The 15,628-nt window shown below is 33.7% G+C and overlaps 2 protein-coding genes across 2 annotated transcripts; one reads left to right on the top strand and one right to left on the bottom strand.

The window, feature by feature from the left end:
- The first annotated feature begins 2,100 nt into the window (after positions 1-2,100).
- LOC108226144 (ethylene-responsive transcription factor CRF4) lies at positions 2,101-2,982 on the top strand. Its single transcript, XM_017401089.1, has one exon. The coding sequence runs from the start codon at positions 2,101-2,103 to the stop codon at positions 2,980-2,982; it is 882 nt and encodes a 293-aa protein (XP_017256578.1).
- A 5,169-nt stretch (positions 2,983-8,151) lies between these two features.
- Positions 8,152-11,236, bottom strand: LOC108225220 (uncharacterized). The gene is made up of 4 exons (XM_017400045.2): positions 11,085-11,236; positions 10,551-10,726; positions 10,090-10,247; positions 8,152-8,428 (listed from the first exon to the last, which is right to left on the bottom strand). Exons 2-4 carry the CDS (start codon positions 10,708-10,710, stop codon positions 8,321-8,323), a joined length of 426 nt encoding a protein of 141 aa, XP_017255534.1. The 5' UTR covers positions 10,711-10,726; positions 11,085-11,236; the 3' UTR covers positions 8,152-8,320.
- Positions 11,237-15,628: the final 4,392 nt, after the last annotated feature.

A 15,628-nucleotide genomic window follows, 5' to 3' on the forward strand; every position in this document is an offset into this window, starting at 1 on the left:
AATATTGGTACAACAATAAATTTATTTAATTTTAAATTAATGACTCAAATTTTAATTTTAAAATATATAAAATATTGGTCTATCATTAGATATTTATGAAATTTTAAATTTGGCTCTCTCATGATTTGTAATTCTAACTCATCACACTGTTATCGTAGTGTAGTTAGTAGTGGTATCTTCTTTAAGTAATTTGGCATTAAATTTTGTAAGAAATCCACCCAACTTATGGGTGAATTTCTTATATAAATTTTCATAGGAGATTTTTAGCTAGAGTGAGTTGAAATATTAAGCAGCTTGTGTATAAGTTTGGTATCAAATACTTTAGGTTAAGTTTTTCAAATTGAGAAACGTACAAATTGACCCTAAATAATATAATTTATAAGTTTAAGATACATAAGAGTTTGATATTAAAGATGCAAAAAAAAAAAGGCACCTCATTTTATCATAGCCTCTCCTTCTTTGTAGGATCTCTAGTTTCCGCTACAAATTTCCCCAAGCATGTGTCAAAGTTCATTTCGTAAAATTGAAGTTGAAGAAATGAGATTGTTCTGATGTGAGCTCTACGCGGACTCGTTACTCGAATTAGACTGGACAACAATATGTTGTTTTACTCCTTGAGAGGTATTTTCAGAATTTGTGGTGGCTTTTGGATCACGAAGACTTATAGCACCAGCATCATAAACTCTTGCGGTCTTGTTAAGGAGTCCTGTAAGTACCTAGGCAGAGTCCCTCCTTTGTAAGATCTTAAATCTCCCCATACTAAAGTCTATAGCCATCAATCAGTTGCTAGCAAAAAATCACTATCTTCAGAGTGATGATCATCTGTAACTCGGGATGTGCAGCTTGTAGTACCAATGTCATACATCATATCATAGGAAAACCCCATATCCGCACCACTTAGTTCGTCGTTTTCAAGAAAAATTCCGTCCTTTTCAGTGGAAATGGGAAGCTGAGATCAATCCCAAGATCCTTGTCATCATGTCTATTTTCAACATTTTTTCATTGGGAAAAATCGGTGCATTGGCAAAACTAATAGGCTCCATGCTTCCGAAACTATCATCATCCTCGAAAGGATTGTCCATGGGCATGCAGATGTTCATCGGATCAAATACCTTCTCCTTTCCCTTGCTTTTATCCTTCGCTTCTTCCGAGCGGACCGATTGTCATTTCGTAAAATCGAATTTAGAGAAGTGAAAGTGTTCTGATGTGAGCCCTCCGCGGACTCATTACTTGAACCAGAATGGACAACAATTTGTTGCTTTACTCCCCGAGAGGGATTTCCGAAATTTGTAGTGGCTTTTGGACCACGAAGACTAATAGCGGCACTATCATAAACCCTTGCCGCCTCTTCGGGAGTCCCGAAAAGTACCTAGCCATCGCCTCTCCTTCTTCGTGGGATCTCTGATCTCTGCTTCAAACGTCCCCCCAAGCCCTGTATTGAACACCACGATACCTCTTCTCGGAGGATTCATTCACAGGCCTCCTCGCCAGCTTTGTTTGTGTACCTGCATCGCCATTGTCCGAAACCTTTCTTTTTCTAGGCGAAGCAACGCCTGCTTTGACTCGATGACGTTAAGATATTTATTAATCCTCCTCCGGTTATAAAACTCCGACTCCTTGTCACTTGACGAATCAGTTGCATCATGATCCGTCCCTGTAATGTGAATTTTTTCCGCAAACAGTGCCTCTTTTTTTGGCCTGGTAAGGGGCTTGTCAGCTTTCTTTCGAGTTCATATGTTGAGGGAACTTCTCAGGAAGCAATTTACAATCAACGTTCAACATTTCTACTAAATAATTTCACTTGCCTCAAGATTTCTATATTTACATTTAAGATATCGTGAAATCGAATTTTTGTCCGAGGGACGACTAAAAATACGAATAAGACAACAGTTAACGAGAAAAAGCATTGAACTCTTGGTTCAATGGCATGTTTCTTTCTCGTTGACAATTTTCTTGGTCGTCTTTTTGTGTCGCACATCGAAAAGAAATTCGATTTTGCGGCATCTTAATTTTAAAAAGAGAATTATTGAGTCAAGTGAAATTATTCAGTAGAAATGTCGAACGTTAATTGTAACTTTTCCGGAGAAGTTCACTCAACATATGAACTTGACAAGGAAGCTCACAAGCCCGTTACTAGGCCATAAGAGGAGGCGCTGTTTGCGAAAAATTGTTCGCATTACAGTGACGGATCATGATGCAACTGATTCGTCGAGTGATGAGGAGGCGGAGCTTTATAACCGGAGGAGGGTTAAGAAATATCTTAACGTCATCCGAGTCGAAGCAGGTGTTGCTTCGCCTAGAAAAAGGGAGGTTTCAGACAATGGCAATGCAGGTAGACAAACAAAGCTGGCGAGTAGGCCTGTGAATGAATCCTCCGAGAAGAAGTATCGTGGTGTTCGATACAGGGCTTGGGGAACATTTGGAGCGGAGATCAGAGATCCTATGAAGAAGGAGAGGCGATGGCTAGGTACTTTCGGGACTCCTGAAGAGGCTGCAAGGGTCTATGATAGTGTTGCTATTAGTCTTCGTGGTACGAAAGCCACAACAAATTTCGGAAATCCCTCTTGGGGAGTAAAACAGCAGATTGTTGTCCAGTCTGATTCAAGTAATGAGTTCGCGGAAGGCTCACATCAGAACACTCTCACTTCTCCAACTTCCATTTTACGAAATGAAAATCGGCCTGCTCCAGAAGAAGTGAAGGATAAACGCAAGGGAAAGGATAAGGTATTTGATCCGATGAACATCTGCATGCCAATGGACAATCCTTTCCGGGATGATGATGGTTTCGGAAGCATGGAGCCTATTAGTTTTGCCGATGCACCGATTTTTCACGGAATTTTTCTTGAAAACGACGAACTAAGTGGTGCAGATATGGGGTTTTCCTATGATATAATGTATGGCATTGGTACTACAGGCTCGACATCTCGAGTGACAGATGATTATCATTTTGAAGATAGTGATTTTTCACCGGCAACTGATTGATGCGCTGATAGGTTGGCTGTAGACTTTAGTATGGAACGTTCTCTTCTGTTGTTGCCTGAGATTTTTCTCCGGCGAGTTTTTTTTAATTTTCAGATACATTTGTTTTTCTGATGTAGTATCCAGATACATTGTCTATTGAATCTTTTGGATTTTTATTCTATACTGTTTTCATTTTTATATAATCTCTTTATGCATTTAACTCTTTTGTGCTCGTGCCCTGTTCTCCACAGTGTGTGAATCCTGGTCGTAAATCCAGGGTCCACTGGGGATAGGAATGATAAATATGATGTTGCGTGATTTTGCTCCTTAAGGGGTTTCAGCCCAATCCCGAGTCCATAACATTTTTCAGAATTTTTAAAAAATTTGTATATTTATAAAATGAGCCCATCCCAACTAAAAGCTTGTCCGTTTTTATATTAAGCCAACTCATCAACTAAACTAGACTTGGACTTGGTGAAGTGAAAAGATTTAAAAAAAAAAAAATTGTTCTTGCTGCTATGCTCGACTGCTCTTGCCTCCTGCTCTCGCAATGAAGCCCTCCCTTTGATAAAATTCTAGATCCGCCACTGCTTCTCAATGTCCTTGGTTTATTACTGAGGGAGTTTCGTTACTCAGAGTTTGTGGAAAACAGTCTTTGGTGTGCATTGTGGTTGACTATTGTTTTTATTAATATCGGCTCAGTGGTATATATAATGACTCCTATCAGACTTAATTAAGTCAGTTAGGTTCATTATACTTTTACCCTTGTTAAAAATTTGAGGTTTATTGTGTAATTCTGTTACAGTAGGCAGCGTTCTAATAGTGTTTTATGCTGTCGTTTCTCTCCTTAATTTACTATTTCTTGAGTTATTTATCTGCCCCAGAGTCCAGACTATGTCTCTGGTCTTCTGCTGGTGGCTATCATTTTCAATATCTGGGAATGTTATGCTTATTTGTACCATGAGAAAAGAGTTTCATGGGGCCATGAGGGTGGCTTCAGTTAAATAACTCAAGAAATAGTAAAGGATCAGAGAGACGAAAGCAACAAACCACCATTAGAACGCTGCCTAATGAATCAGAACTATGTTCTGACTATTCAGATCAAAGACTGCCTGGCTTTGGTGGAAGAACTAGAAAGTGGCAATAAACCCGTTCTGTAGTATAATGAGGCGCTAAAGACTAGCAGCTTGGGCGGCCATGTCATCTTGGCTTCCATAACATGAATGTACCATATAGCTCAGAGGACATGCAAGAAACAGATTGTCACATTGCCCTGGAAGCTAATCGAAAAGGTGACTAAACTCTAATCAGGGAGGATTTATTCTCAAATAAATGTTATGACATAAATTTATTTAAGAAAAAATGTTATATTCTAGTAAATCATTACGTTGTTTATGATTTCGACGGAGATGAAAGAATAATATTACAATTGACTTGTATGGTCTTTAATCTTTGATAAAATTTAAATTTTATAATTTATACTTTCTTTTGAAATAAATTTATCATAATTTATATTTCTTTTACCACTCTTATAGGTAAATATTATGTGTAACGGGTAGTTAGCATTCTTAAAATTCTTGCATTCAGTTGCAAATTATATAAAAAATAGAGTCGCGGGCAATATATTCACAAATATTTTTAAAAATAGTAAAGATTATGAGAACCGCGCATTTGGAGACCGCTACGGAAGAAAATAATATGCTCTTAGTTTCTATTATTTTTCTCTCTGATATAGGAGAACATGGTAATTACTTAAACTACACGATAAACCTCGTAAAGACATAGGAGAACATGGTAATCACCTAAACCGCACGATAAACCCCGTGAAGATTTGTCGATGTAAAATAATCGACGATAACATGGTATGAAAATCTATAAATGTAAAAATAAATCCATCACAAATTCTCAAAAATTCTATAAATGCAAAATAGTTGGAAGCTATCCACCACGAATTCTTAAATAAAAAACAGATGTAAAATAATTAGAAACTATGATGACAAACACGATTTTCAAATTGCTCAAGACTCTAACCAAGTCTACTTTTAATTTTATCATATATTATAGATATCTACTTTTAATTTTATTCATATATTATAGATATTTGCTTTTTTAAATACATTTTACATAAGAGTAAATCATATTTTGCACCTGTAACTTTAGGACATTTTGCGATTTGGTCTCATGATTTAAAATTTTGCAGGTTGCACTCATAAGTTTTTAATATGTAATGCTTTGCACCCACTTAACACTTTCCATCCAAACCACCGTTAAGTCTAACTAAAGGGAGGGGTAATTTGGAAAAAATCTGCGGTTTAATTAGAAGCAGGTTTAACCAAAAAAAATTTGTTTTAACAAAAAATAAAATAAATATTAAAACATATTTTATAAAATAACAAATAAATATTATAAATCACTACAAAGGATTTTAAGAATTTTATAAAATATGTTTAAATATTTATTTTATTTTGAATATAGAGATATGTAAGAATAATATGTGTTTTTCTGTTAAAATAGACTTTGAATATTTAATAAATTTGTTTGGTTTTATATATTTTTGTTAAATATATGTATTTAATAGATTTTAAATATAGGGATATGTAAAAATAAATATGGTTTAATGAGAATGTTTTATTTATTTTTTAAATATAATAAAAATATTATATTTAACATGTTTTATTTGAAAGTATCACTTGTTCAAGCATGTGATTGTAAATTGGAAAGCCATTGGTCATTACTTCATGGGGTTAGAAGTCTCTGGAATTATTGAACATGTTAGATATGTTGCATATATTATGGCAGGTTTCATATATTTGATTAGGGGTGTTCACCGAACCGCCCACACTACTAGGGGTGAGCATTCGGTTAACCGAAATCGAAACCGAACTTTTTTTCGGTTAACCGAAACCGAAATGAGCAAAAATTACCTATCGAAAACCGAACCGAAATTTATTCGGTTTATAACCGAAACCGAAAATATTATTTCGGTAATAACCGAAAACCGAAATTAAAAACCGAAATTCAAGACCAGTAACTAGTACATGTGAGTGTTGCTGTGTTCAGCGGTATCAATTCTGAGCCAAATAAAGCAATACAAATGAAAACCCAGATAACAGAAACTTAAAAAATGAAACACAGGCAAGCTAAAAAGCGCAGACCTGAAATGAAATTGCAGCACTCTTGAGTTGGGATTTGAACGGGATGTTTTCTAACTTTAGGAGCACACATCGGAAGTGTATATATTAAGTCCTGGGATTCTCAAAAACTCCAGAGAAGAAGAAGATTTTAGAGTAATATACTTTTGTTATCGAATTGCTAGAAACTTGCCGTGTAAATATATGTATTATTAATATTATTAAATATTATTAAATATTGAAAATTCGGTTAACCGTTCGGTTTTCGGTTAACCGGCGGTTAAAAACCGAATAACCGAAAAACCGAATTGTAGAATTTTCGCTACCGAAAACCGAACCGAAATTTATAATTCGGTTAACCGAACCGAAAAAATTTCGGTTATTCGGTCCGGTTTTTGGTTAACCGAACCGAATGCTCACCCCTACACACTGCACCAAACCGCACCACGAAATGCGGTTTTAAATTTTTGTGGTGCGGTCGCGGGTTGAGTTTTTCACGAACCGCGTGGTACGATGCGGTTTGTGGTTTATTATTTAGGTATCGCGGTTCAAACCGCACCGCACCGCATTTAATATATATATATATATATATATATATATATATATATAATATTTATATACATATATTATTTTTATGTTAATAGATTTTATAGGTTCAGAGAATGGAAGGAATGAGCCAAAAGGGATGAGAAGGCAAAGGCCCTCCGGTGGGTTCATTTGAAATGTTGTATTTGTCTTTAATATTGCACTGTAATAGTTCCTGACATTATGCAGAACATTAAGTTAGCTTTTGAATTCGTATTGGTAATTTGATTTCCCACTTCGAATGTTGATTTGGCCACTGGATGAAGAGAAAAAGTATTTAGTAACTTTTAAATTTTATTGTAATTTTAAGTTTTGAATTTTTTATGATTTTAAAAGTGAAATTTCTAGACCGCACAAACGCATAGACCGCACTGCACCGCACCACATTTTATGTGGTGTGGTTTATGTGGTTTTTGATTTACGTGGTGCGATCGTGGTTTGAATATTTAACCAAACCGCATATGCGGGTTGGTCTGCGGTTTTAGGGAAAAACCGCACCACCCGCACCGCGAACACCCCTATATTTGATTGGCTGTGGGACTCTAGTTTAGATTAAGTCGGTTAGCTTGCTAAACTAATGTAAGAGCAAGCCCAATGCTATTCCCTATTTTTAACCTCTAAAATATTAAATATTAATGGTTACCTAAAATATTGGGGATCAAAAAGCTATTTTGCTCCAACGGTGTTCCCTATTTGCTTCCCTATATTTTAAATCTATATATACAACTCAAGGAGAGAGAAAGATTGCACTAATAAATAACAGAAAAATAAGAAAAGATATGAGCTGGTGATGACATGGAGCATATAGGGGGTTGCTTTTTCATCGCTCAAATAAGGGTTTGAACTTTCTCTCACCTAAAATTAATAGGGGATAGGGAGTTGCGTTGGAGGAGCTCTTTTTGTTCTCAACCCTCAAATCTTGTCCATGTAGATCAAATATAGGTAAGGAATGGGTGCATTGGAGTTGCTCTAAGGCCCTTCGTTGCATCTTTGTTTTCCCAAACCACCCCTCCCTTCTTTTGGACTTAACGATAGTGTGGATGAAAAGTGTTAAGTGGGTGCAAAGCGTTATAGATAAGAAACTTATAAGTGCAACCTGCAAAGTTTGAAACAATGAGACCAAATCGCCAAACGCCCCACAGTTACAGATGCAAAGTGTGATTTACTCTTTACATAATTCAAGCCTCTTCAACTTATATCGAGCTTGGAAATCAAGGCAGAGTCGAGCTCAACCAGGTCCAAAATAGTCTTGTTTACACCCATATGACCATGACTAGTATAGCAAAATATTTATAGTTGCCGATTCATTGCAAAGTCTACGTGCTAATTTGGTGCACAATATGCTCAGCAAATTTGTTCACGAAAAAACCAACTTGAAATTTTCTTCATCTGTCTTGAATTTGTCACCATAACAGTCATTCTTTAAAATCAATACAACTCACCTCTTATGTTAAATATAAAAAAGAGTTAGAAATATAATGAATCTTCTCTTCTTATACAAGGAAAGAGACATTTCGTTCACAAGCTGGTACAATGATTCTTGAATAACTAATCTCTGGGCCTCCTTCAAATCCCAGAAGAAACAAATGTAGCATAACTGGCTACACAATCCTAACTACAGCTGAGCCAGGACCCAAAGCTAATCACAAAGCATTTATCAACCTTTTCATCTCAGAAGATCTCCTCGGATCTGGATCTTCAATTGCTCTCTCAGTTAGGACGTGCTTGATTCGGCACATGGACTTCCTTACCTGCAAGACGAAAATTAAATGGCAGATAATCTTTTACATCTTGCTGCACAGAGAGAAGGCGGGACACTAGTATAGTGTAACCGAGTCATCCTATGTTCTGCTGGAGCTGCCTCTTAATATTTTAAGTGCAAAATCAATAGCACTTGAAACTTGTATTTGACAATGAAACTGTGTGAGAGTTAAGTAGTTGCGTAACTAACAACCATAGTAACTGAAGCCTTTTTCATCAACAGTACTTATAATCATAGACTTCAAGATACTAATGGAACTTACATTAAAATAAATGTTGGACATTAAAACTAACAGTTGAATGTGATGTCAAAACAAGAATAAATGCCTCCTGAATTCGAGTTAGATAAAGTTCAGTTACATCATAGATGGCTATATTATAGATATGTGTAGTTTTGTCACGAAAATGAACGGTCACAATTAGAAACCTTTACTGATCTGAGAAATAAAGTTCATATATAGGTTTTTCCCAAGAAGAATTTAAATATATTTGCAATAAAGAACAATAAGACCTCTATTTCAGAAGCAACATTTTTGTGATACCTCGACAGGACTGAGTGGGTGATTTGGATGCTCAAGTAGAATTTGGAGCATTCCAAAAACTAAAAGATCCTACTATACGTCACACATCCTGGATCAAGTAAAGACAGACTTGGTACAACCCAAAGTCATCATTCCCTTTGATCAGACACTCAGCCATCAATTTGCTTGTTTCAGAGCCATATTATAAATTGAGATAAACAAACTGACTTCAATTAATCTTGAAAATTAAAAAACCAGTGGCCGCACAAAGAGAAAATACTAGTCAAACAAATTGAAGGATATAAAAGTAGACAAAGATAATCTATTTCATGAAACTTGTTTATCTAACAGCCAAAGAACAGCTTATTTAATTATCTCCCTACAACAATAGCTTAAAGGTAGACCATTACGCCCTATAAGACCATCTCCAACCCATAACACCAAAATGGTGTAATTTTAACACCATTTTGGTGTTAAAATTACACCATTTCAAAAATTCACTCCAACCCATCAACACCATATTCTACACCAAAAAAAATCTTTTTACACATAAAATGGAATATTCTTCACTTTTTAAGTTATTTATATCAATATTTATCAATATCATTGCTTAACATAGAATTTTAACAAGTTAACTAAACAAGGATCTCAAATAATTATATATTCATCAACCAATTCAAGAGAACAACTTAATTATTTAAATTATTATACAAGAATATAAATTTACTGAAATTTTGGCATAAAAAAAATGTGAATTAAATAGTAAAGGAAGAAAATTTATAATAATTATGATTGAAAAATAAAAAACATAAGATAAAATAAGTGTAATGGGACATAGAAGGAATAAATTTGTTTTGTCTCATAAGTGTGAGGGTATATTAGGCATTTTTAAAAACTCCAAATTTGGTGTAAAAATTACACCAAATGAACACTTGACACCAAATTTGGTGTCAACCAATTCATTTGGTGTAATTTTAACACCATTTTGGTGTTGCATTGGAGTAACTTTTACACCAAAAGTGACACCATTTTGGTGTTTTGGTGTTGGGTTGGAGTTGCTCTAACTTGTGAGGGGTCTTCTAGCGTAGTTGAATACTGGATAATAATTTAGCAAAGCATTTAAATAGTACCTTGGGAATACGCTCTGGATTAGGAAACCTTAAATTCTGTGAATTAAGCATCTGGCGTTGAGTCATCAACATGTTTTTCTCCTTCAGCAGAACATACCATAGTTTGTGGAGATCATCCCAAGATTTGAGACGTAGTTCAGAGGCCTTCCAACTCCGACCTAAATAATAAAAATATAACAAAATCAAGCACATATATAACAAAAATGAAGGTTTGGGAGATCTTAACATATTACATACAAGTGAATGAAATCAAACAGATATTCATACACTGCTATGCATAGAATCACCGTAGTTAATAACATCACACATTTCAAACAAGTTCGGATTTTCTGTGTGTTTGCACCATATGTTCTTCAGTAAATTAAAAATTAATAGAAGAAACAACATCTTAAGAGGATGCTCTATTATAATTTACAAGTGCTACCAGGGCACCGAAGGACAATGAGAGAAAAGCAACATACCATAAACAATCGGTTTGTCCTCATCCGGGCTTCTATCAGTCTCGAAAAACTCCTCAAGTGGGTTATGCCCCATCCTAGCCATAGAAGCAGCAGCCGCAGCTGAACTTTCAGATTTAGCAGCAGTGCAGAGTGCCCTCCCAAATACTCTGGTCAAAAACATGATTCTCGCCAAGTCACTGAATAACAACATCAAAGAAGTAAACCCATATCAGAAATCACCATCATTTATCAAAATCAAATTCTTCATAACCAAGAACATGCTGCAAAGATTCAATCTTTGGAATAAATAAACTTTTAAATTCAAAAACATAACTGTAAATGAGGGCCTAATTAAAAACCAATTAACACCCACATAATTACATAAAGATTTCATTTTTATTCTGCAAAACATATGTAACATCATCAATTTTAATCAGGATAAACATTTTAAAGCTAGGGGTTTTATTAAATAAAAACTGAAAAATTAAATTTATATGAACACACAAATAAACATACATGATCTGTAAGCAGTAGAGGGGTTTTAGAGATACAAACCTGTGAACCCTTGAAGTGTAGTGTAGTATTCGATTCAGAGATAAAATGAATACGAGGTTTCTTCTTGGGTTTAGTTGAAGAGCAGAGATTCATGGGATGCAATGAAAATGACAATCCAGGCCCGAAAGGGGCTGGGCTTTTGGGTTTGGGTATGATTTAATCTAGGCAAACCATGTATTGGGCTGCGTTTGCCCAGCATTAAATTTTAAAATTAAGATTAGTAACAATGAGCTAATGAAAATTAAAAAATAAAAATCAAGTACCCAAAAAAATAAATTCAATTTTTTCTCAAATGGAAATAAATAATTAGTCATGATCATCTTAATAATAATGAGATCCTCTATGTACAAATAAACAATCCAATTAAAATCATCCATTGGTTGGTCATGTTATTTATAGAAAAGTTGGGAAATTTTTTTAGAATATGTCATATTAGAGCATCTCTATTGTGGTTGGCTAAATTGGACCTCTAAGACATTTTGTAAAATTTGTTGAACCTGCAAGATATTTTGCTTCGATGGTATTGACTATATTGGTTGGCTATATTTTAAAATTAGTATGTTATTAATATTTTTGGTTGATATAAATAGAATATATCACTTAAATATGATAATAAATAATGTGGAGTCTTCTTACATATTGCGTACACGTTTGCAGATGTTCGACAAATATATAGCCAACATCAGGAGGTTGACTATATTTATTGATAAAGGAATGGCCCATAGGAGTTGATTTTGTTTACACAGTCTTTATATTTTTTTTATATATGGTATGTATTTATGATTTTTAGCTAATGGTTTTACATGGTTGGAGATATTCTTACTCAACAAAAGTATATTCCTTCATTCCTGCCATTGTTAATACTCCCTCCGTCTCCGTATACATGTCCCTTTTGACTATTAACTAGTCAAATTGACTAAATTATATATATATATATATATATATATATATATATATTATAATTGACTAAAAAATATCATCGATAAGTAAATCTGGTCTATTTCAATATGTAACTTTTGATTATCTAAAACAATACATAAAATATCTTTTGATAGTTGATCAAAAATTAGTCAATTTGACTTCTCAAAAAGTAAAAGAGACATCTAAATTGAGACCGAGGAAGTATTTAAATTAGGCATAAAATTTAGTAAAGTTGAAAAGAGTATAGAAAACTTTTGGATTAACGTTCAAGAAGAATGTTGTTCGGAGTATGTTACTCCATCCGTTTCATAATATATATCCACTTTTAAACAAATCACATATATTAAGAAAAACTTTGTAAGAAACCTTTATTTATTATTGTATTTATTGCATTGACCAAGTATAATATGTGAGATATATTTGATGTAGAAAATATAATTTAGTAGGATATGGTATAAACTTCATTTAGGAAATACAAATATTGACTACATTGCATTGAAAGTTGAAATGGGACAAATAATTTGAAACAATTTTTAGTTATCAAAAGTGGACATGTAATATAAAACAGAGGGAGTAAATAAATGAGATTTGTAAAAATGAGTGTGTTTCTACATCAGAAAACGAAATACTCCCTCCATCCCAAATTAAATGAGTTTTTTGGTAAAAAAATTTATCACAAGATAGTTGAGCCTCTCTCTTTTCAATGTACATCTATCAACAATCTTCCACTCTTACCTTTTCCTATTTATCATTTCCACTGCACCATCTAGCTAATACTATATAAAGTCAACACAATAAATATGGGCAAAGATGGAAAAATGAACAATCATTTAATACTCCTTGATATGTGTGAAATGAGCAAAAGGCTCATCTAAATTGGGATGGAAGGAGTTTTGTGAATAAAAGCGAAGAAGTAACGGAACAGGCGATAGAGAGTGGTTTGGTAAATTGGTGGTGTCAACATGTCCCATGAAAATTGGGAAAGTGAGGCAAGAGGATGGGGTTTTCGATATGAAAACAAGAAGGGTGTTGCGAATTGCGATAAAGCAAGGCTATGAAAACGATCTCCCACGTTACTTTCTCTTCTTGTCCGTTTCAGTAAGAAGGATGTACAAATAATCACCCTCCTCGTCTTATCCGAATGTTTAATTTAAATTGAGTATATACTAGTTAAAAAATTAAGAAAGAAAAAATAGAAATAATAATAGAAATAATTAATATTTAATATAAGAAAAGTAATGAAATTAGTTGATCAGATGTCAAAAAAAATGTAAATAAATAATTAAGACGGAAGGAATATAATTGAAAATTTTGATTATGGAGTCGTTTGGTGAGCGTGAAATAAGTGTTTATTGTTTAAAGTAAAAAAGTGAAGTAGAAGTTAGAAGTTAATTAAGACTTGTGAGTGATTAAAGTGTTTGGAGAAAAAGTAAAAGACAATGACTAAAATATTCTGTAACTTATTTTAAGTACTTTTTGCCTTTTTAGACAAACGATATGAATAAATGGTTCTAACTGAGTTTTTAAACCCCGGCCAAACACCTCCTAAATCTTATATATTAATTACATTATATAATTTGAAATAAACACAAATGTCCAGATATTCGAACGAGATTCGACCAAAATTTAGTATCCCAAATTTGAAACCTCTTTACAAAGTTTTATATCCAATCAATTTCATCCGAATTTGAAATCTTTCGACAAAATTGAATTGTATACAGGATACATGCGTACATACTGACAGTATGTACTGATACTGACAGAACTGCTCATTTTTTCACTCAGGTTTCAACTTTAATTGCACAAAGCACATTTAGTTCACTGTACTTTACCTTACCGCTTTCTGGTTTATACTGCACAATTTAATGTACTCCCTCGCTTAACTTACCGCCGCAAAATATGATCTTGTGAATTGTAATGGATGCTGATTAGATTTTAAATTGGATCCCTGACTGAGAATCAGCTGAGTTTTGGAACTTGAAACTCATACTCGGTTCGAATAAAATTTATATATATAAATTATTTAAATATTATGAATAAATTAAATAATAAATTGTATAAAAAGAAATATATTTTTAAAGACCTATACTTAAACATATATATCACGCCACATAATTGCTAAGATAACCACGCCACTATTATAAGAGCACCACACACTAACATGGGGATAGAATAATCGGAACTTGTGAGCCAAAAAAAATACTCCTAACTTGCATACTCCTAACTTGCAACTTGCATGTTCAATTTGCTAGCTGTGTTTGATTTCATGCAGTACAAAAGACCTCGAGGCTTTTAGGCAAAGGCGTCGGCGATGACCAATCCTGACTGTACAATGTACTGTTCCAGCCTTCCAGGTAAGCTGTGATCATCTAGTTTCGGAGTAACAAATTTTTTCGAATAAATTAATCTATAAGCTACTTTTTTTTTATCAGTTACTTAATTAAAATAGCTTTTGTACCCTGTATTTCTTTTTCCGTGTTGTGTACTTGTGTTGCCGTGTTTTTTTGATTATGTTTGTAACATAATAATTTTGAAATTATAAACTTTTTTAAAAATAGATTGTGTTCTTATTTCAGAATATTGGATCATAGATGAATAAGAATAAATCGAAATTTGGTTTAATCCAATTTCCAATTTTTCTTTCCGATAATTTCAAAAGTCTAATTTTGGGTTCAAACATGTTATTTTTAAACAGAAAATTCAATATTCAGTTTAAGTTCCTAGATGTATATAGATATGTTTATTCATATTAAATTTTCTAAATGTTACTCCCTCTGTCCCCCTCATTTTTTTACGTTACTATTTGGTACGCTTTTCCACCCTCATTTAACGTATAGTTCCATAATATGTTTTTTAAATTTTTTTGCTCTGAATAAAAATTTGATACTTAAACTTTTATTAAAAAAAGAAAATTTTGAAAAAAAAATTATGAAACTATACTTTATAAAAGCCTTAAAGTGTGTGCAAACAGTGAACGTAAACAACCTAGAGTGATGGAAGGAGTAAAATTTAATAAGAAATCGGCGGATAATTGGGCCGTTTGGGTTAACTTAAAAGAAGAAGTAACTTCTTGCTTATATTAAAGAAGTGGAGGAGAAGCAAGAAGTAAATAAGTTAATAAAGTGTTTGGAAAAGAAGCAGAAGCTGCGAGAGATAAGCTAGCATTCTCAGCTTCTTAAAAATACTTCTATTTTTTTACACAAACGGGTCAAGAAAATTAGGAGCCAGATCCCAAACAGGCCAAATATTTGAGCTGGAGTACTCATCCTTGTTTGGTCAAACAAAACGCCTGTAGGTAGTACTCCCTCCGTCCCAATGAATTGTATACAGTTTCCTTTTTTGGACGTCCCATCAATTGTATACATTTCAAAAGTAGTAAACTTTTATAATATAAAACATCATTACACCAACTACTTTCTTCCACTATCTCCATTCTATAATAATATAAACACTATCATACCCACTACTTTCCTCCACCATCTTAAATTTATTATTAAATATAAATGGGTCCCACCACTATACCCACTTTTCATCCAACTTTACTCATTTCTTACCCATTTTCTTGGTCTCCGTGTCCCAGCCATTTGTATACAAATGACTGGGACGGAGGGAGTAATTATCGA

The sequence above is a fragment of the Daucus carota genome, chromosome 6, assembly GCF_001625215.2.
Source record: "Daucus carota subsp. sativus chromosome 6, DH1 v3.0, whole genome shotgun sequence".
Taxonomy (NCBI): Eukaryota; Viridiplantae; Streptophyta; class Magnoliopsida; order Apiales; family Apiaceae; genus Daucus; species Daucus carota.